Source organism: Mycetomoellerius zeteki, unplaced genomic scaffold (genome assembly GCF_001594055.1).
Source record: "Mycetomoellerius zeteki isolate Tzet28-1 unplaced genomic scaffold, Tzet1.0 scaffold135, whole genome shotgun sequence".
Lineage (NCBI taxonomy): Eukaryota > Metazoa > Arthropoda > Insecta > Hymenoptera > Formicidae > Mycetomoellerius > Mycetomoellerius zeteki.
This window is the reverse complement of record NW_017256287.1, coordinates 95,542-119,341: the sequence shown is the minus strand read 5'-3', so window position 1 is coordinate 119,341 and position 23,800 is coordinate 95,542. Positions and strand designations below refer to the sequence as shown.

At 36.0% G+C, this 23,800-nt stretch overlaps 2 protein-coding genes across 4 annotated transcripts in view; one reads left to right on the top strand and one right to left on the bottom strand.

Moving 5' to 3' along the window:
- Positions 1 to 23,800, bottom strand: part of Eip74EF (Ecdysone-induced protein E74) — a 226,048-nt gene that overhangs the window by 166,699 nt on the left and 35,549 nt on the right. The gene's annotated exons all lie outside the window — the stretch shown is intronic.
- Positions 1 to 23,800, top strand: part of Lsm11 (U6 snRNA-associated Sm-like protein LSm11) — a 35,298-nt gene that overhangs the window by 2,228 nt on the left and 9,270 nt on the right. Inside the window, exons 2-4 of the mRNA XM_018462073.1 lie at positions 38 to 92; positions 17,164 to 17,276; positions 22,199 to 22,337. Of these exons, the coding sequence (XP_018317575.1) occupies positions 38 to 92; positions 17,164 to 17,276; positions 22,199 to 22,337 (307 nt within the window). The remainder of the gene's footprint in view (positions 1 to 37; positions 93 to 17,163; positions 17,277 to 22,198; positions 22,338 to 23,800) is intronic.

Genomic DNA, 23,800 nt, shown 5'->3' with positions numbered 1-23,800 from the left:
GCAGGACTAAGATTCGCGGTTCGTGTATATATTTCAGAGTGATAAATCAGCCGTACCAGAATCCTCGAGGGAGAGATTTTTATCGCATCAAGGTAAGGAGAGAGAAAGGGACAACACAATCCTCCTCAATGTTTACGCGCAGCTTTCGCACGCCTCACGAGAGATGGCGATCACATGCAGTTTCGCAGTCCACGTGGTGAAACTTCATTCATGGGTGATGTAGTATCGAATTTCAACGCGGAATTGTCAGTGCTTAGCGAGGGACAATGGCATCATCCGAAAGTCTCTCCTCTGTCTCTATAATTAATCTCTTTAATTAATCAATTCGCACAAATAGTTCTCTGCATCGGGAAAACAAATGTAGAAATAAGGTTATTTTATCTAATCAAATTTTATTTCAGATTTAACCAGGAGTAATTACCTAGAGCGATTTTTTACAGCAACGAGAAAATGAAGCTGTCGTTTTCTTTACTAATTGAGAATCTGTATCTGTTGGTTAAATTTCTCCTTTTTGAAAGATAGTCAATAAATCTAAGTATACATGATGATCTCAAATATTAAATAAATTATACATCAATAATATACAATATATAATTAATAAATAATAATAATGTTTAATACTAGAAATACGTTCAGTAAACGAGAATATAGATTAAAATGGATTAAAATTTTATCTATTCGAATACATATTTTAAATAGCAAAAACTTTTTTTTTTATTCAATTGGATTCAATCCGAATTCAATTGAATTCAATTGGATGCAAGTGGATTGAAAAACTGCATATTCAGAATTTTGAATTGAGCAGTGCTTACGATGCACAGAAAAAGCTGATATTATTTTTAGATTAAAAAGGCATAGAAATATGCTTCATGCAATTTCTATAAATAAATAAAAATGCAGCATTCCGGATTGAAAAGGATTTATTTTAACGTTCGCGCAAATGCGTATTTCTGAAAATCTGAATCTATTTTCAATCCATTTCAATCCATTTTCATACGATTACAGATTTCTTACTAAAAGAACCAAGCGAATAAATTACTTTGAAAATAAAGAAAGTGATCAAAAAGCAAATATTTTATCATTATTTATATAAAAGAACATAATTATTAGAAAATCAAACAATTTCATATCTCATCTTTTCTATAAGAAATTTAATATTTGAAAAATAAAAGCAGTCAATAATGCTTGATATTTCGAATGTCGATTTAGAAATGTAAAACCTCTCTATGTATGTAGATTGTAGATGATCATTTACGTAAAAAAAAAAAAAAAAGAAAGAAAAACTAAATGACTTCCTAGGTTAATAGTGAAATATTTTAATTGTCATGTTCTTCGTTTTCCACCAAGGAGAGAATTGGTTTCATATTGAGAATATGACTTTCAAGTTAAAGAGTTGAGCAAGTTACGAAGCGCCCGTAAAATATCCTCCGTACAAAAATTCGTCGAATAATAACGATTGAGAGACTCGCGCGAGTTCGGTGTTAGATTTTGTCGGATGATCTATCGAGCGTCATCTCACGCTCATATATTCCAGATACCGACGCACTTTATTTACAGCCTGACAAATACCACGAAGGTCGCCGCAATTGCAGCTCGCGACCGGCATTAGCCACGCGTGGAATTTAACCTCCGAGAAAGTGTGCGCCAACTGTTCCTGCGTGATGAGACCCCGACCGTCTCGCTCCCCATTGTTTCCTATTCCACGGTTATCTCTTTCCTTGCTCAAGAATACGTACACACATACACGATATTTACAATGTCGCGAGTACATTCTCTTTATTTCATTCGGCGAAGAAGAGAAAGAAAGAGATCTTCTCTCTTATTACAGCGCGATATACGAGTACTGTACGAAATCTTTGCGACAACCTTCCAAAAATCTCGTCGTGATCTCGCGAGTTAATGCAAGATCCACAATCATCAATAACGAAGTCTTAGGCTAATATTTCATGTGTCGTATGACAAATTTTTTAAGTGTATCGATTGGCTACAAGCTAAAAAATTTCTATAGAAATTCAAGAACTTCTCTATCCTGCGCAGCCAATCAACTGAATCAACACTCAAAAAAATTTGTCATACGATAAATAAAATATTGTCTTTATTTGTCGAGAAAAACGTGATGTTTGTGAATCATTTTTAAACGTAAGAAATTCTTTCAGAAGATTTTAGGATGATTGTACTTTTGAGAAAGTTTCCAAACAGATTTTAAAACCCACAATCCTGGTAAAAATTAAATTCTTGCTCATTTTACTTCTAAAGTATTTATCTAAATTCAGATTTTTGGAATTTTTCCAATAAAAATCAAATTTTTACTCATCTTCGCAAAAAACTAGAGACTTATTCTTTTTAATTGAATTTCTTGGTACGATTCATCTTTTTTTTTCTCTTTTTTCTTTAACTTGGAGAGAAAAAAGGAGGAAAGTTGAACCATGCAAAAGTTCAGCTAAAAAGAATCTCAGACCTCAGATTTTATTGTAATTTTTAATGCGTTGAGAAAGAAAGAAGCTAAACGGTTTTTTTTTTAGATTCTCATTGTCAGTGGTCAACAGCGGATTTGCAGTTGCAAAATCTCGAGACACCCCGCGGCGCGACGGCGCGACGGCACGAGCATTTAAAAGATCGGAGAAATGTGAGAGAAAGAAAACGCGATTTATTCTTAATTGCTGTGAACTTGCCTCATAAAGTACTGCCGCGTATGCGGCACGCTCTTCAATCTACACGCAATGTAAGGCAACTTCCCTCGTCGTTGGAATTCTAAACAAGTTAGACCCGATTCCAAATGAAAGAATCTAATCAGTGATCGAGTTCATCGCGTAGGAATAGGTAGCCGCGTGTTCGAAAACTAGAGAGTAGAGAGGGGTGGAGAGGAAGAGGCGAGTCACGAGTGTGCTAGACGCGAGTGGTGCGTTGCCGCAGAGCCGGCAGGGGTATATATCTATTGGCCGGCGGCCAATTACACGAGGCAGCCGATAAATCACGGATCCCTGACCCAGTGCAGTTTTATATTTACCGACGACGATGCGTGGTGGAGCACGGTCACGCATTTCCCTTCGTCTCCCTTCCTCTAAAAGCGCGCCCTCGTCCATCCATTCGTATCTCACTCCGTCCTTCCCGCTTCTCTTCCTTCCTCCCGTACCGGGGCCGAGGTGGCGCAAAGAGAAGCAAAGGAAGCGAACGATAGGGAAGGGGGGAAGGGGGAAGGGGGAAGGGGGAGAACAGTGACGGGACGGAGGGATGCCTCCCTCAAGGAGGCGGAGAGGCGAACCGCCGCGCTGCGCGATCGTACGAGTGAGCGAGGCAGAAGGCGAGAGAGTATAGAAGCCTGTGTAAGTGTGCGTCCGTAGGGAGGGGACAGGAGGTAGCGGTCTGTGTACGTGTACGTAGTGCGGCACTTGTTGCGCGCCCGGACGTCGACCTCTTGCGCTCAACCCGAGGCTCCGCGCCGCATACAAGGGACGCGTCCACGTCGTGATAATGCAGCTTGATATTGACAGCCGAATATTGACATCTCTCTATTTTCGACATTTACGTCTTCAAATTTATCGTCTTAAATCTTTCGCCCGAACTTGTTATTTTAATTTCTTTTTGAAAAATAAAAGCTCTTATGTATTAAAGATCCGCAGCTCTTCGTTTTTCGAGAATGTGAATTTAAAGATACAGTATGTATAATAATGTCTCTAATTGATTTTCAAAAGATTCAAAGAATGATGATTATGACATTTTTAATATCTAGCACTTTATACAAATCTGTTCGATATTTCAATTTGAAATATCTTTAGAAATCTTCGAAGAGGAGGTTAAAAAATTATATAATTTTAAGAGACTTGCACGAGATTGTATAATTTTATTAATTTACATATAGATGTCTCAACACACACACACAGAAAGCCTGCAATTATTATTGCTAAATCTTCTTTTAATTATAATTATTTTTTTTTATTAATACAAGGATCGCCTAAAAATTTAATGAAAAAACAAAGCAATTATAGTATCTATCTGATAAAGATAGATCTGTAAAAGATCGATGCTTGATCACACTTGAGCGTTACTACGCGCCGCGTCAGACTGCTAGCCTCTCCTTCTCTCCTGCCGCTCTCTTTCTCTCTCTTTCTCTTTGGAGCGAAAACTTGGTGCGCCGCGCGACGCAACCTCAAAAAGGTCGTTTGGCTTCCGGCGCTCTCGTTACGGCCGTCTCTAAATCCGTGCACGAGCGAACGTGCGAGCGAGCAAGAGCGCCGCGACGCGAGGCGAGGCGAGACGAGGCGTAGCGAGGCGAGGCGAGGCGAGGCGAGGCGCGTGTCTCGGGCGTATTTCGGAGGTCGACGCTTCGCGATCGGCGAACGAGAGGCGAGAGCCGGCGTGCGGCGGCCACCGCTGCTTCTCGCTGCCGCGCCGTCGAAAGTCGCGCGGCGTTATCGAAGCCGATCGCGAACGCGTCCAGAAAGAGAAAGACAGGAGCGGGAGCGAGAGCGAGAGAGTCTCGAGCGCACTTGTTGCGCCCGGACATCGACCTCGCTCTCTGCAGCAAACTTCTCCAGGCAGGCTTCGGCCCTCGAACACGGTCCGATGGAACTGCGATTTTTCCCAATTGTGGACACGCGCTGGCGAACGAGAACGCGACATGAGACCGGCCGATGCGAGCAATGCGCGTATCGCCGTATGCGCGTGGCGTACGTGATTAGGGATGTGTTCCTCGATTTATTGTAAGCGCTAATTTCGATACTGTTGTAAAGTGTAATGGTTTAAGTCTTGGTATCGATTTTTTTTACATCCATATTGCTTTTTATACTTTCAACATTCAAGAATTTTATCTTCAAATATATCATTTTAAATTTTTCCTTTTGAAAAATAAAGCTCTTGCATATTAACGCTACAAGTATAAATTAACAAGTATAAATGTTTCTTGCTTATTAAAAGGACCAAACGACTAAATTAAAAAAAAACATTTAAAAAACGATGAGCTAAAATGATAAACTATGTTATATTTTATTCTACAAAGAAATGTTGAAAAACCAAATATTTCATTAGTATAAAAGACATAATTATTGAAAAGTCAAAAAATTTCAGAATCCTATTTTTTACAAGAAATATATTGATCGAAAAAATGAAAATAATAATGACCGCTCAGTACTTCTATAGTATTAAAATCTCGCAGATCTCAATACTCTTCGTTTCTCAATACACCAAATACTCGGACGATTTTACGATTTTACGATATTACACACCAATGATCGATGATGAATTCATGGAATTCCAGAATTCGCAATTATACTCGAAAAACCTAATGAAACATATCGCGAATTTCTACTTTTTGGGGTTTTTCCAAAATTAAACATCGATAAAAAGAAAAAAAAGGGGGAAAAGAAAAGAAAAGAAGAAGAATATGAGATTTTAGGATTCATAGAATATAAACTCTATGAAACATGTTTAATCCGCGGAACCAAGTTTCGCGGAAATCAGCATCCCAATCCTCACAAGCGTATTCGCGTCCATCCGCGAAATTCTGAAAGAGAATTTCTCAAATAGACCATTCCCTATATATATATATATATATATTTCGTTCGCGCTCGACCTCCCGACCTATCACAATGTGACACACATGCTCGCGACACGGCCCATGCAGGCGAAACGAAACGTCGGAATGACGAGAAGATGACAACGCTGACGCTAAAGAGAAAAGCAGACGCTTCTAGGTATCTCAGCTCCGGAAACGAATTTCGCTCTCTAACGGCAGCCTCGGCCGCGAAGAACGTACACCTACCTACATGTATATGTAGGTATACGTATAGTATCAAGTAATACGCGCGTACACACGTGCATGCCACATACTCTCGCTCGTGGCACAAACACGACGCAAAGCAATGCCGCCGCGCCGCGCCGTTCGCCTCGAGTAACGGAATTCTCGTCGATGTTTTCTCCGCGATTCTCTCTCGCGCGGCATTGCGCAACATTTACGCGCGTTGCGGCGCGCGAGCGCACGCGTTTTTCCTACACGTTACCGACGTTACTCTCCATATGCATTCCCCTCCCGCTCCTTCCTACTCTCTTTTTTTCATTTTCTCGCAAGTTCCTACAAACTCAACTCCTGCGGCGTGAACGCGCGGTCTCGGCTCATCAAGCTTCGGGGAGTCCGCTTCAATCCTTCCGGTTTCCGCATTCGCGCGATACGATCAGAACATTCAGAACCCGGGCTGCCTGTAAGTCCCTGCTCCACGCGCCACCCGGTAGAATGGACGATCCAATTTCTCGGCACCGCGTTCGTGTACACCACGTATCCGCCACCGCCACGGCCGCCGCCGTGCCGACCTATCTCAACGTAACGTAACAGATGACTATCGAGAACGCCGAATCGACAGCGGCGCTCTCGCTTTTTTATAATCTGCAGTACACCGTCATCAGTTTCATGCTCAGTAGGCCTATTCTGTAATTTTTTAACGACAATTTTACTATACCGAACTGTCGTTAAAAGTTACAGAATAGCCCTACTGGGCCTCTATTCTTGAAAAGTATCGCATACGAAAAACTAGGAAAATCCTATAATGTATGTGACGCATTCACTATTATGATTTTTTAAACGTATAAGATTTTCAAAACTTTGGGATCTGACTGTTCGAGAGATTTGATATTTTAATATGTCCAACATTGATGTGTCTCGATCAGAGTTGTGTCGTGTATTTCAAGATTATATTTATACGTAGAATTTTTACGTATTATTTACGTTTGCACGAATCTTTTTAATATAGGCAACACAAGCAATGTAAGATATATAAATTATTATAAATTGGATAACACAATACAGAAAGAAGTAATCAAGTTTTGTGACTAATATCTCTGATTCTAGTATTAATAAATAAAAATATATAGGAGAGATGTAAAAAAGACTTAATGTAGTCTAATGCAACGACAAAAAGCTTCGATAATCTATAAATTATTTACACAGATGACACGTAAAACACAATTCACATTGTAGATGTAGATTATATTATATTTTACACGTAAAAACATAATCCTGATGGTCTCGACTACTTATATCTTTGCGAAAAACTAATCATAAGATGTTTTGTTTTGGTTTAATTATCTAATTTTTTGTAATATATTACGATAGTTAACCTTGCACGGAAAGTACGGTTTTGCTTAATTATCTAAAAATTTAGTTAAATATAGATCTGAAAATAATTTTGTTTGACCATTAAAATAATAATGTAGGGCATTCAACTAAGCAAGCGTCAAACTGCTTGCTAGAATATCAAAACTTTTACATATTGCTTATTATGCTTGTGATTTTTCCGTAATTATTTTAATAATAATCTAACAAAATTATTTTTAGATCTGTATCTAAATTTTTAGATACTTGAGCAAAATCTTCCTTTCCGTGTGCGTCTACAATCTGTCTTTTTTGACATAAGCGAAATTTTACTTTCAAATTTCTCCGAAATGAAGAAGGACGGTGTTTGGTTTCCCTTCCTAAAATATCTTATATTTTATAATATCTATTTGATAATGTAATAGAGATGAAAAATATCCCTGAATTTTTCCACATTTTTTTGAAAACCTAAAACAGTAAAAAAATTTAGGCTGGACAAAAAATCCAGATATTACCTACAAACGGAGGGTTAAAATAAAATCCAGTTTTGAGCTAACTTCGTATTTACATTACATTTTTGTTATATTTGTGCTAAAACTACGACGGCAAAAATATTGTAGTTGGGCAAGTTATCGTCAGGGAAGCCGTTAAAATCGATAGATATTCGGCCGAGATTATTCGCGAATGCAAGGTTGCACTTTTGACGGTTCCACTCCTAGCATCTAAGGATCGAGTTCGCGCGATAATTATGATTTACCGGATTGCGTAAAGCCGGCTTAATGGAACCAGCCGTAAAACAAGAACTCGTCAATTAGGGTAAAGTACGTTCCCTGGCAAAACACATATGTCGCAGCATTCTTGCGAGCATAGCGGCCGTCGCGCGTCGTTTCAGTCGTTTGACATAACAAAGATTAAAGACACGATTTTCAGATCACGCCCGCTCGATCGGCATTGAGGATCGAGACGAGAACTGATAAATCGCAGCCGCGCCGAGGACGTTTTCCCCGCACTTGCGTTCACGCGCTCCATCCGACCTTCTCGGGGTAAGAGTGATTTCTCCTTTCTTCGTTCGAGAAAGGCCGGGAAAGATTCGCCGCTGGAATCCCGACAACTCGCCTTCCAAATGTGGTCTCTCGTCGTCGAGCACTTTATTACTTGATCCGTTCAATTACTTCAAGTGTTTAGAGCACAGAGCAAAATTCACAGCCTCCTCTTTCTGAGATTTACGAAGTCGAAAAACTGTTCGCAAATTTAAATAGATCGCTTGAGTTTTTAATGTCGCGATCGAAAGAGAAATGCCCCCAAATGTCACTTTTATTATCTAATTTTAAGGCAATATGTAATAATAAGGTACATACATTATATATAAGATTATACTTCTAATTCAAAATAGTAAAAAAAATTTGAGAGAAAAATATTAATTTTATGCAATTTTTGGTGTAATTAGTACGAAAGAACTAATTAAAAATTCGAAAGTTTAAGTATTATTTTCTACCAATAAATCGTAGATTCTTAAAACTGCGTAATGATAAGATTTTATAAAAATACATCAGAAAAGAAACAAGAGCACTATGATTTTTTAATGAATTTTCTATATACATATAGCCCACATTTTAATTCTTTGTTTTCGATTTTTTATTTTTATAAATAAATGTGAAGTTACCTTATTTTGCCAAAGTATAAAGAGATTCAAGAAATATCGAATATTCGAGAATTATTGTTTTATTTCTTTTTTTTTCGATCTACCACCTTTTGAAGATAAAAAAACGATCTCGCCAAACTGTCGTAATCGCCTTCCGAAAACGAGTTCCGAATAATCGCGTGACCGTCGCGTCGGTGACTTCCTTGGCCGTGAGGATCTGCGAGGAAAGGAACATCGTGTGGACGGGGAGGCAGAGGAGGGAAAGGGAAGCGAAGGGCTTCGTCGCAGAAGTAACAGTACCTACGACTAGTTCGCGTAAAGCAAACTGCGGCGAACCGACCAGCGTACTTGGTTGTGTTCGAGTATACAATGTGCCTTAGAAGTCGGGTACTTTCACTCGAAATAAAATAGATTAATTTGCCTTCTTTGTCAGCAATTATTCAACTGAACCTCACGTTTCTTCGCATCTTTGCGACTCCGCGAGCACGGAACAACTAGATAATTGAATCTCGAATTCGAATCTCCCGAAAAGCAAATGAATTAAACGACGAGATTTCTTCGTCAATTCCGCTTTACAAAGTTTAACTCTATAAAATCTTTCGTTTTCTTATACAATTTATAATTTAATTAGGACACATTGGGGTATTCGAGATGTCGAAAGCTTTATCAAGGTCGTACTCTTTGTACATTGATTTTCCGATTTTTCCTCTTGAAAATACGTATCGGTAGCTACGGGACACCCCGTATATTTGCGCGCGGCGTACGCAACGGCGCGGCGCGGCGGAGCGCGCGGCCGTGTGCGATCTCGCGGAAACGTGTGCGCGGCCGTGTACACGTGTACGTGTGTACGTGTGGTGGAGAGGTCTGGTGGCTGCTCGCCTGCCTGCCTCGACTCTCGGGTGCGCTGCCCGACAGGACATTGAACCCAGCGCGACTCAACCTGGGGATCATCCGCGGGTACAAACCGCGCTCTACTCCTCTCTCGCCTGTATCTCGCCAACTCTGCAGCTCGCCCTGGCCTCGTCCCTCACCTCATCCCGCGATATTTCGTTCTCAACAGTATACACAGGAGGAGAGAGGACCCTACTCGCCCGCAAACATTCTATAAGGGCCGTCGTACCCACCTGCGACCCGCGCGGACTCCTCTTCTCCTCGAGTTCGGGCTTGATACCGAACTGCTCCTTCGCACGCACCCGCACCAACATTTTCGCAGGTGAACAACACGCGAGACACGACGCCGCGCCGCGCCATACAGATATTAGCGGGCCCTTTTTGCACGCGTCGCGCATCACGCAGCCGAACGATTGAGAGGCCGGAAAATCTCGAGCGTGCCTTTAATCGCCAGAGAGAAAGAGAGAGAGAGAGAGAGAGAGAGAGAGAGAGAGAGAGAGAGAGAGAGAGAGAATTTCTCCTAGCATACTCGATATGCTAATAAATGGGAAAGGCTGCTGCATTAAATCGATAAATTTAATCAATATCTATTTCTAATGTAGGAACTAATTTTTTGTTCATAATTTTCAAAGTTTCAACAACTTGGCAATTGGAATTCTATCAAACTTTTCTTGAAATAAAATGAACATAAAAGTATCCATTTTCCATAATTTCTATTTATTTTCTAAAATCTATCGTTCATTTATTTCGATAAGAAAGATGATGAACTAACTGGCGTTGAGTGTTAACATTTTGTTAATAGAAATACTTTTAGTTCTTCGCAAAAGATTTTCAACGGAAATTAAATTATAATTATAAGATGATCAAAACTCACACGCTTACGCTTCATTGATGTTTTGTAACCCAAACGTTTTCCAGAAGTATCATTCTTGCTTATATTACTATATATACATATATATATATATATATAAGCAACAGAAAATGGAAATATTTTATACGTCAATCTATATTTCTAATCTTTTCAATTAACATATTTATTTCAATAGATCTAATTTTAAAGCATTTAATATGCTTCATCAACATTTTGCATAAATAACTATTTCTAGTAAATAAGCTGACGTTATTTATCATCAAAATGATGACAAATAACGTCAGCTTGTTTGCTGGGATAATATTTAATTATATGTATATATAAATCAATAATTAGTATTATATGTACATATATGCATACATATAAATACATTGAAAAATTTATGCTCTGCAGATTGAATAAATTTTTAATCTCGTTAGTACCTAGTTCAATGAGGAATTTCAAATGTTACTAGTTGTCAGTTGTTTTTAATTCTTTAACTTTCTTTTCCGCTTTTCATAATCCTATAAACTTGTAATTATCACTCACAAGAAGATATTTCGTCTGACTTAAAGATTGCAAAAAATTGCACATTATGATTACAAACTACGAAAAGGATTGCTAAAACAATGTATCAAATATGTTTATGCAATTTATATACTGATAACAAACATATCTTTTCGAAGTATCACAATGTTAAATACAAATAGGAAGCATTTCGTTAATACTTGTTACAAATTATTAAAGTCAAAATATTAATCGTTGATATTTCATGACGATTACACTTGAAGAACGTGGCTTCGTTTATTGTGATAACGAAGCTTTTTTGCGCAAACTTTGCATAAATTATAATAACGATTTTGAAAGCGGTAGATCTTTGTCTTTGAAAAATAATACGTTCGAAGGTCTTCTTTTAAATTCGATATTATGATGAATACTAAAGCCAATGTCTTCACACATATATAATATATAATCTAAGCAATGACTTCGCAATACTTTTCACTCCATGACAATTCGCGACAAATATTATGGTCTTCGAATTTCAATATATTAAAACAATTTAAATGATGCGATCAAAATATGTAATGAGTATTTTACTGCTGTCCTTCGTCATTTCAAAACAATATTTATAAGAATCATACACTTCATGTTTTATGATGAAGAAATCGCAATAATATTGAACAGTTAATTGCTCATCAAATTATGCATCAAGGTTTCAATTCCACGACAAGAAAGCGAATTGCTAATAAATTAAGTCTCGTTTTTTAATAAGAATCAAACGAATAATTTGGTAAATTTAGAACAAAATTAAAACTGGAATAAGCATATTGATAATTCCGAAAGAGAGATAAAGCAATGTCTATTTAAAATAAAAAGTAAACGCCAAAGCTTCCATTATTCATTTGCACCTCTGAAGCTTTCAATTTCTCCATATCTTCTGGTTTCAAACGCATCTATAATCTAACGTATCGCTTATTTAGTGCAACAACGACACAACTCAAAAAACAAAAAGCTTTCCAGAAAATAAATCTGAATGTTTTAAATCATTAAAATTTTGTTATTAATTTTAATTTTGATGTAATAACTAATTATAAATAAAGGAATAAAATTGTGACCTTTTAAAGTATTATATATTTTTTTCTTTTTTTCTTTGTTTCAGTTCTTTTTTTCACAAATAACTGAAAAATGACAATTTTTGAGTTATGTCGTTATTGTAGCAAATAAACGATATATCTTTTCAAAGGACACCATTTCGTCATTTCCTCAACAATCAGCTGAGTACATCGACAATCTAACGAACATGCCGATTATCGAACACCCTGTATATGTATACGCTAGCCCGAGTATCATGCCTTAAGGGGTTAACGAACGTGCAAGGCGAGGTACGGAACGACGGACACCTCCATGGCTCACCCTGCCCAGAGAAGGGACGATAAAGTCACCGTTTCGCGTTTCTCCCCTCGCGCGCGCGGTTGCGATCCTAACGGTTCCCTGCAACGCGGTTCACGCAAACGTGAACGCTCTGCACACTTGGGCTGCGCTATCTCCTGCCACACACGCGCGCGCGCACGAAGGAAGATCGGAACGAGAAGCGAAGAAGCTCGCGAGAGGAAAAACGGTCGGAAGGTCGGAGGTGGACTTATTCCGCGGAGTGCGCTTATTCCATCTACGCTTTTTCTCGATTCTCTCCATATCCCTCCTCCCATTCATTTTTTCCCCATGACGAGCCTGATTTATCTATTAAAATTAAATGAAATAAAGCGTTTTTCTTATATTAGGTTATAACTTATGCTTTTTTTCTGCTACTAGAAGATACTCTGAGAAACGTTTTGTAGAACGCGAATTCAATGTGTGTAGCGATACATTACTTTTTCGATGCCACTCCTAGTGTGGCATACTCGAGGTTTCTTTTACTTTGCTCCATGCTACATAATTTTTTTATTAATAAAGATACATACATTTGCTTGTTACTGTTATATTTCTTGGTGTCTGACGTTTCGATTAAAAAAAGATAATTATGTTAATATAATTTTGAATTTTATAAAAATACCTGTTTTATTCGTACACAGTTGGAAAAAATGTGTTGAATTTAACATAAGTCGCATGTCCCAAACGGTCCATTAAAATTTTTGAGTTAATTTTACACAAGATGAATATGTTAGAAGGTAACACCAATATATTATGTAAGAGAATAAATACAAAGAAAGATACATCGACACAGTTTATAAACATATCGTGGGAACATTTTTTCAGAAATTTTTTTTCAGAAAATTAACGTTTATGATATGTTAAATTAACACGTATTTCATTCATTTGTCTTAGAATTTACGTTTTAAAACACATTATTTTTATGTTACTTGTTCACTTATTCATAAATTGTGTCATTTTGACACTAAGAAACATTGAATATCAATTTCACAAAAAATCTTTAAATAACATAATCACATTATGTTAAATTAACACTCGAATATATTAAAAAATTCAACACAAACTGTTAATACAAACGTGAGTGGACCGTTTCCAACACAAATACACAAATTTTTTTACTGTGTAGCCTTCTTACTTTGTTTTTTAAAAAATGTATTATAGTATGTTCATTTTTATGTGATATTTTTCACAATATCTAGTGTGATAAGTATAAAATGATATAGAAATAAGGGACAAAATGATATAGAGTGGCATCCAAGTATCCGTTGCAATACCTAGATTTTGCCTTAATATTTTGAAATATTCGCGTTTATACACTGTTAGATATTAAAGGAGCAATGGTAATCTAATCTCTTGAGTTAAAAAAATAACATTTTGTTATTTTTAACTTCCATATGTGTCAAAATGTAAATCAATCCATTTCTATGATTTTTTTTAGTTCTAAAGTAACATACATATTAAAGTATGCACTTTAGTAAATAATAAACTAATTTTTTTAAGTCAAATTTAATATATTTACATTTTCTTGAGTTAAGTTATTTAAAATCTATAGCACACAGTGCATTTTCCTGTCGGATTGCTTGCATTATTTAAATAAATTACTAAATACTCTACTTTCTGTGTGATACAATTCTAATAGTTTACTAAAATGCAAGCAATCCAGAAGAAAAAAATGGCTATCGTGTGCTGTAAGCTTAAACTCCATTGTTTCAATTAAATTAACATATTGATAGAAGCAGTGACGATCTATAAAAATTATTAAAAATAATTCAAATTCAAATGAGTATAATTTGACATTATGAATTTAAGAGTGTATGTTTAATTTTTTTTTAAAAAAAAAAGATAATTTCCTATACTAACTGTTATATCTAAAAAAAGATATAACGTACAATCCCCCCCTCGCAATTTGATTACGAGTAAGCGCACGAAACTAGGACGACCACGCGCGAATCGTGTTGCCGCCGATCCTCATCCTCGATCGACGACGCCAGGCCGCCTCGGCGCAATAGTGGATCGCGCGATAGTGAAAGTGCACACCGAAAGGAACAAAGAAAGGTGGAAAAGAAGCGGAGCGAGCGGCCGCAAGCGAACCCCTTTAGACGGATGAAAGTTATTGGAGAAAGCCAATTGGCACCGTCGATCTCACGAGCGAGCGAGCGAGCGCGCGCACGCCGCAGCTCTCGCTCGATGCATCGCGCTCGCTGCTGCTGCTGCTGCAGTGCTGCACCGCTTGCACGCTCATATGCGAGTCACGAGCACGAGCATCGGGCGCGAGCGCGCGCGCACACGGAGAAAATAAGTGCACTCGCCGCACCGCGCCGCACCGCACAGCCCCGTGGCTTTACGTAACTCCACGACTCCGCGTTCCTCTTTCCGCGCGCGACCGTCCACCAGGGTCGGGTCTACCGCGTCCCAAGTCTCTCCTGATTCGTAAATCGCACAGCTGAAAAATCTTTATATATATATATATATGTATATATAAAGAATGAGATTTGGAAACAGATATTTCCAAAGAAATTTTAAATCATTTTTTTTTGCCAATACCATTATATCCAAAATGTGTGTTTACGAAGGTGTTTTATTGGGAATAAAATATCCCTTTTCCATTCGATGAAACCGATGGAGTGGATTTTATTTCAAAGCTTTGTTTGAGTTTATTGATCAAAGAGTATGATGTTGAAAAATAAGCGATAATCTGTCTCGACATTTAGCAAAAGCAAGGACTATACGTTAGAAAAAGAAATTTAGTGCCTTCGCAGTAAAACTGGCATTTTTTAATAGTAATCAAATATTTTGTTTATATGACAAAAAATTTAGTTGCTTTTGCTCAATACACTTTTCAATTTTTTCAATATAATAAAAATATTTATTTATTCTAACTAAACTGTTTAATTGGAATAAACAAATTTTTGTTACTTAAAAATCTGAAAAATGTACTGAGCAAGAGTACCTAAATTTTTTGTTATATAAACAAAATATTTGGTTACTGTTAAAAAATGCCTCAATTAAATAGTTTTTTTAGACAGTTTTTTAGACAGTTTTATAGAAGGCATAAAGTTTTTTTCCTATAAATGTTTGTCAATATCTAATATAAATATATGAAAGGATTTATATGTTATTCTCTTACTTCAAAAATGACAACTCAAAAAATGTGATTTTCGAGTTTGCTGTCATATAAATGAGTTAAGTAAATATTACCTATCAATCACCAAAAATGAACTAATTTAACTTCATAAAAAATCGTTGAAAACGTCACAATTCAAAAAGGATTTTTAAAGAAATTGTTAAAATCATGTCAATTTAAAAGGGTGATTTTTTAAGGGTTGAAATGAAAATGATATTTGATCAGGTTAAGAATTCTTTTTGTTCGATATTACATGATTAGCCAATAATTTTCTGTCAAATTGAAAAATAGTTTTTCCTCTTTTCTAGGAAACTCAATTTTTTTAATTATATCACATCTTTAAAATAAGGGAGCGATATGTAATTTTTATACAATAAGAAATTGAAACAAGTGACTTCTTAATTTTACTTAATTAACTATGGCTTTCGGTTTACGACGCTGAATTACGTACTAAATGTCAAACGAAGTTATGTGTTCCTTGGGTTTCTTCCTTTGCGTTACGCGTTACGCTTTCGTCGTAGATCCGATTGATTTACTTCAACGGGAAAGAAAAGTTTATGTGTATATAAGGTGTATACGAGAACGACGATGGAGGTTAATGAAGCTCTCTCGGCCGCGTAAAGTCTCGTAGTCGTCACGACGGGAAAAAAGGAGCAAAAGCTGCAAGAGGCTCGAACGATGCGCACTCGATGTTATCGGCTCTTCGTTCCTCGAGCGTAAGGATGAACGATGATTTGTCGAGCGAGTCTGCGAGACACGAGAGAGCCGCATAAATTCTTATTAGCGCGGTGTTACGGCAGCTCATAAAAATCCATCGCCGCAATCTGCCTGTCTCGGAACTACTTCCGATACTATTCGCGCGAGTGTATAGTAAATTAATATTATAGTATAACATAGTGTCTTGTTATGGTTATTTTTCTTATTATTATTATTGTTATGACTTTCTATTATTCATAATATAGTTAAAAGGCAACATATTTTATTTTATAGTTTTTAACTTTTAATTATATTTTACTCTAGATAGTTTCTAGATATTGTCTAACGTATCTTTGTAGTATAGAAATTATTATAGCTTTCCACACACACATGAAATTATTATCTGTTATTGAGGAAACGTTTTTCTTGATTATTAATACATATTAATACATTTGTGGTATTCGATATCGAGTAGTTAACAAGAATTATGCACGCAACGAAAGCGATACATTTCCTTTCTATGTACTTTTATTTTACAAATGATAAAATCATTTGACGCAAATAATAAAATTAAATTCGACATCATGAAACGATTTTGAAATTCGATATTTCGACACAGTTTAAAGAATTAAACTCTCGTTTTGATCATAAATCATTTTCAACGAGCTTTATTTGCGACCATCAAGTTACATTCATGCAATCAAGTTTCATTAAATTTGATCATAAATCTTTTTGAACATTTCGATGTATTGTTCACATAATTGATATAATCGATTTAAAGTCGAAGGGAATTCTAAAGTTTTAAGTTTCCAAACTTTCGTTTAATCTAAAAATAAATGTAAAAGTTCTTTTAATCAATCGTGATTAAATTGATTTTAATACAGATCTTTTCCGATTTTTATGATTTTGATGTTAATATTATAGCTAAAAGTAAAATTGATTATTTACAGAACCAGTGTCTAGAAGAAGACGTGAACGGAAGAATGTACTCTCGAAAATGCAAAAGATCCTCGGCCCGTTAGGAATGCTTCATGGATGCATGGAGAATAAAATCCGAGTTAGGGTAGGTCATCGATTAATTTTTCCTAATTATTGATATATTATATACTTTGTAAAACTCTCTCAGACGATTTTTTTTCAATAAAAAGCGCGAATTTTCATTAAATAATATAAAGATGATTTTAAATTTATATAGATTTTTTTTAGATTCTAGAGATTTTACAGAGATTAAAGAATAATTCTCTCGTTGTGTTGTAGAAATTCATCAAAATTATATTTATTATATTCAAAGACTTAAATTACTCTCATATCATCAATCTTTCGCTTATTTTACGCTTCTAGTAAAAAAATGTACGTTTTCAAACACAAATTTTCAGAACAGATATTTTCTTCTATCGCAATTTCCTAATGTTTAAAACACGCCCTTCCTAATCCTTTACGTCCTAGTCAAAGAAGCAATCCTAAAAAAGAGCATTTTTCGTCCGCCCTTCTTTTCCGCAGTTCTTTCCCTTTCATCATTTCTTTTCCATCCATCCAATCCCTAACACTGTGCGTGTACGCATACACAGCTGACACACTTTCGCAACCGGGTGACACATACGCGAAACCCTTAGCGAGGAGGTATTCGAAGGGCGATGAGACCCACCCTTCGTCGAGAAACACGATCGGGGAGGAAAGAAAAGCATTCGGGTCAACACTCGTAACCATGGTGACCCAACAGGGCGCTCTAGCCACCTCTGTTTACGTCCCTGACATGTCGTCGTCGTACGACGAACGATTCGACTACACAAGATGAGAGTCGGAACAGGGTCGCATTGCTGCAGTGCTGCCCTAAAATTTATCCCTTAAACTTTAAATACACACAGTCGATTTTCTCGGGAGAATATACAATTTGGAGTACATCTTTCGGAAACTGTTACTGATCATTGCATACGAAATCTTTTATTCTGAAAGACAATTTCCATGGAACGTTAAAAAGTTGTTCAATTGCTATTTCATTTCCCTTGAAATTAATTGCCAGAGTCGTAAATACAATACTTCGTACATGCGAAACAATAATATGAATCTTATAAGATTAATATTTTACGAAAAGAGTACTTTTATGAAGACAATACTTTTACATTATGATGTCGAGCAGGGACTCGACATCCGTTCGCAAAGGATTAATTGTATAAAGTATTCTCAATTTATTTCATTTTTAAACTGAAAAAGAAGGACTAATAAAATACTAAAATTATTATAAAAATAAATATTTTTTCAATAAAACCGTTTTTTAATTTATTTTCCATTAGAATATTTATGTCAATTTGTGGAGGTGCTTGTAGCCAGCTTTGGCCCAAAGCTGTATAATTTTGAGAGCCAAACGTTTTTCAAGAACAACAATTTTTAAATAGATGACTAGAATCTGAGAGATCTACCCGTCATCCGATAATTGTAATATGTACAGAATCAACGTCCTCGAGATTGTACAATCGATCCGGTAGTGAACACCCGTCCCCGTGGAAAGTTGTAAAATTGCGGCATGATGTGCACGCTGATAAATCATCATCATACTTATCTAATCGCATCCGATGATTTCTCATAGCGCGGCGCGCTTAATGATCGCCGCAGCGCACTAAGGACAGCTAATAATAGAACAATGAGATAAAATAATGAAAAATAAAAATCAAATTGATTTAATTGGGCTTTCGCCGAACGGAAGCGGATATCTTCAACAAGGAGGATGAAGTTTCCGATTAGCCTCCTTCCGCAAGCTTAAATTAAATGCGTTAACTCTCATCGTCGTCGCGTTCCTTAAGACTCGCGTTGTCTTTTTCAAATCGTCCTCGACGGCAGATCCTAATCTCCCGTGACCTTCGAACGTATCCGGAAAGAAGATTTTATCTTGGCGAATCAATCACTCGACCTTCGACCGTTCAAATTGCTGAGGAAAGCACGCGGTTTTTTCTTCTTTATTATCAAGTCATTCAAACTCATCTCGTCGCGAATATAAGTGCATTGAGAAAAAAATCGCGAGGGACGTTCGATTATGTTGATTGAATAATCGGATAACTAACGTCTCTGAGATTTATTATCCATGTATATTGCTGGTGTGAAGAAAAAATCAATTTACACATCTAACAGTTTGCGTGTATAACATAATGTAGAATTATCTTGTTTTGAAAAATACATTAAAATGATAAAATCGCTAAAGCTAAAGCCGCCCCTCACAAAAGATGGTTTTGTTGAAATATCTAAAAATTTAGCTACACTCTTAACCTTGTACCGCGTTATAGATACAGATCTGAAAATAATTTTGTTGAACCATCAAAATAATTATGTAGGACGCTCAAACTGATTGCTAGAATATCGAAACTTTTTGTAGCATTGCTCATCGTGATTGAGATTCCTACGTAATTATATTGACGGGCCAATAAAATTATTTTCAGATATGTATTAGCTAAATTTAGATAATTCAGAAAAATCGTTCTTTCCGTAGGCGATCTATATCTATATTATACAAAATAATTGTACAATAATATTCAGCGTCTAAGGGCTGCTTAAAAATGGCAAAAACAAATATGTAAGAGAATTCCCGCGTACAAGGATTTTGGCAAAAATTCATGTAGAATCTAATCGAGTCGATCAGATCGCAGCCTCGAGCATTTCCGAAATTTTCCGGTCTAATTGAATCCATATCTTGCCACCGAATCGCCCTCGATATCTCATTGCCGCGATCTCTCGATCAATGAAATCCTTGAATCCACGGTCAAGAAAATCCTGATACATCAAGCGCGCAAAATCGTCGCTATTCCAAAACAACGATTAACTCTAATGACACCATTTATTTTCATCACATCCGCAATTGATGATTAGATATAGTCGTTTAATCAAATCAAAGTGAAAACAGAAACATAAGATGTGTCGAATTAATTCACGACTGCGAGCAAATGGACAAAATGATTCCATTAAATCATCATTCATGTAAAAACGAAAACACGCGGAAGGGCTAAAAGACGCGCGCGAGTTCTATCACCTTGAAACAGTGAAGACCGGACTTCTCGTTGGCGATCTTGAGAACTCCTCGAATCGATTCTGGCTAATTCGCGGACATCACTGGCGATTCAATGACTCGCGATGACACACACGTACACAAGTCCGAGGCTTGCAATTAGTTCTCATTGCGGCAAAGCCGGCTGTGGCACGTATGTTTGCACTGCAGCACGAAAGGCATTGAAGGGGGCCTTGTTGCCTGCACTTCCGCGTATCAGGCCACTATCTTGTCTCTTGTGGCCGTATCTATGCGGCAAGCAACACTTTTTCTCGCAGACCTTCTTCAACCAGGCACAATGTGTGTCTTTAATAAATTTTATCGTCTTATTAAAGTATTATGCCACTCGAATATTGTCGAATATTGTCACTCTCTCTACGTATTATCTCCAAATACGATACGCAGCGATGCCGAAATTCGAGTTTTGTGAGCTCCAATTTAGATTGAAAAAAGATCGAAACTTGAATTTTTAGACAAAACATTGTGAAATAAAAAAAGAAAAAAGAGATTCAAAAATAGAAAAAATTATTCAAAATAAATAACACTACCGGTCTGGAAATGCGCTGATAATTATATATGATGACAGAAACAATTAAAACCGACACTAATTGTATTCGTAATTATGATCGTAATTAGTGTCACTTTTAGTTGTTTCTAGACTACGTAATTCGTTAGCCGTACAAAAGTGTAATGAATGTGGAGCATATGCGATATGAAGAAAAAAGAATTGACTGAATTGCATTTGTGACAGTTTACACAAAAGTCAAACACGAAGACACTCTTCGCTGGAAACTTCGATAAAAAATCGGTTTAGCTCTTTTATAGACTCATTTCACGTGACACATTATCCTAATCTAACTGATATAGATGATTTTAATCCTTCATTATTCGCGTTGAGTGTCCAGGACATGCACTCCTGCCTTATATACTGAAAAAAAAATTTGCTGAATTTTAATAAATATTTGTTTCAATAGTACCAACGAAATATTTACTTACAGTAAATAAATATTTACTCAAAATAAAAAGTTATGCTTAAATCAAATAAATATATGCTATTATTATATGCAAAATTATATGCATAATTACATGCAAAACAAAATATAAGTAGATATTCGCTCATGTACATGCAAAGCAATATAAAAGTGATTTCACTAATCTATTCAAGGTCAATAATTTAAATAATCAAATAAATATATGTATTTACATTTAGTAAATATTTCGTTAGTACTATTAAAACAAATATTTATTAAAATTTAGTAAATTTTTTTTCATTAAATGTATAATGAATACTACTTATACACATGATACTCACGCGTTGAGTACGTTTTGCGCTTACAGCGCTTGTATCACATCTGTACTTATTTAATATTTAACCTCTAGAGGACCGGAGACCCCTTTAGGGACTCGACAATGGCGTCACCTTTTTCGCCACTCAATCCCAATGATATTGACAAAAAAGTTCTAGCTCTTAAAATAAAAAAGTCGATCAAAAACATGCCGATTCTCAGAAGGTTAATAGACAAGGATGAACTGATGTTTACAGCGAGTGAACGTGAAAACGGAACGTATCCATTACACACACTGTATTTAGCGCAAATTGTTTGACACAATTTAAACAAAATTTTGATATATAGAATATTATCAATCTTTATTTAACTGTAAATCATCACAAATATAACAATGAAAATTGACATATAATATTGGAGTGTCAAAAACACGCAAATAATTACATACAAAATAGTTAAAAAAATTCATACGAGTAATGTAGGATTAACAATGTACGCTTGAACTTTGTTACTTCATATTTCGATGGCGCGAAACGACTCGTTCGTGATCAGATGATCATCGAAATGAATGCCGATTGCAGTCTCTTTTCTCGGCGAACACGTCATTACCTGGAACACGAGGACTCGTCGCGATCTAAAAGGAATAATCGGCCATTCTTTGTACCAAAGGTCTACACCAGGAACGCGCACGGCATAAGAGGACACGTGGAGGCATACGTGGCCGCCTTTGACAAGTTCTGGAACCTTGCGCTCGAGGACTGCTTCGAGGTCTGGTCCCGCAAAGTCAAGAGGAAAGCACCCGCTGTCGGTACGATTATCTTATTACATATAATCCATCAAAGGTCATCATCATAATATACTTTTATTAAACCACGATTGTTTCTACTTTCTTTAATATACGAGAACCACCGATGGTGTCATTTTGGGTTCGCTTTTGGATCATTTCAATTTTTTCTTTTTTATATTAAAAATATATAATACAATATAGAATATAAAAATGCGAATATAAAAGAAATAATTCTAATAATATAAATGATATTAAAATAACTCTTCATTAACCAAAAACAAAAATAGAAAATTGGTACTTTCGAGCTAGCAGGATATCGTCACAGTGCAAGCGGTGTGTGTTGCGTTAAAGGTTTTATATTAATATTAAAATCATTAAAGATAGTTCAATTAGTTTCTTAGAAAATAGCTAAAATCATTTCCTTCATAATAATATTGTTGTTTAGATAATAAAAATTGGTCGTTGATGAATTGAATTGATTGAATGCTATTTATTTATGAGATTAGTATTACACGGACGATCTATAACTCCAGGCGCGCTTCAACTGACAATAGAGAAAATCGATTTTTTTTTATCAAGATTTTGCGAATTAAGTAAACGTAAATAGGTAACGATATTTTCTCATTTGATTTTAAGCAGATTTTACTTTAACAATATTTTAACATCAATATTGATATTTATAAGTTACAAGCGCACAACGCAATGTTAATTCCAGTTTCTGTTATTCGATATCATATTTAATTGTAACGCAACTGTTACAAGATAGATTGCAATGATCTTGTTGTGTCTTATGCTAATTACGTGGAAAATCTTATATTTTATAAAGATTGTTGATTGAAAAAGAATTGCAAAGACTGAAACTACTGCATAAAGTCACAACCTGTTCCAGTTATTATATAAATCATTTAACCATGCGTATAAGAGAATCAAGGATAAATTATAATTTTCAATTATTATAGATTTTTAGATGAGAAGGACGAAGAAAAATTTTCTCATATTTTTTAATCTGCTCGATGCAGAACACATTAATATGATTTTCACGAATAATACAACAATAAACGTTGTGAAATTTTCAAAATTTACATCATACGATCTGAAAAGAATTTGCAGCTATAAAACTACGCAATTGAAATTCATAAGTGGCCTCGTTCCTCGGCAATTATACAGGGTGTTTCCAAATTAAATGGCAAAACTTCGGGAGCGTGTAGAGGAGTAAAAAACTAAGAAAAAAAGTCCTATAGACATATGCTCCTTTTTGCTTTGTTTCGCAGGAAATCACGAAAAAAGAAAAAAATATATTTAATTTATTATTTTAATTATTTTATTTATAAACTTTTTAATGAAGATTTTGTTCGAAATGTGCACCTCTTGCAGCAATACAAGCATTGCATCTGTCAAACACGGCTCTTGTAGCAGCCAGGCACTGTTCTTGCGATATTCTGTTCGCTGCAGCTACGATACGATTTCTCAAATGTTGCTCTGAT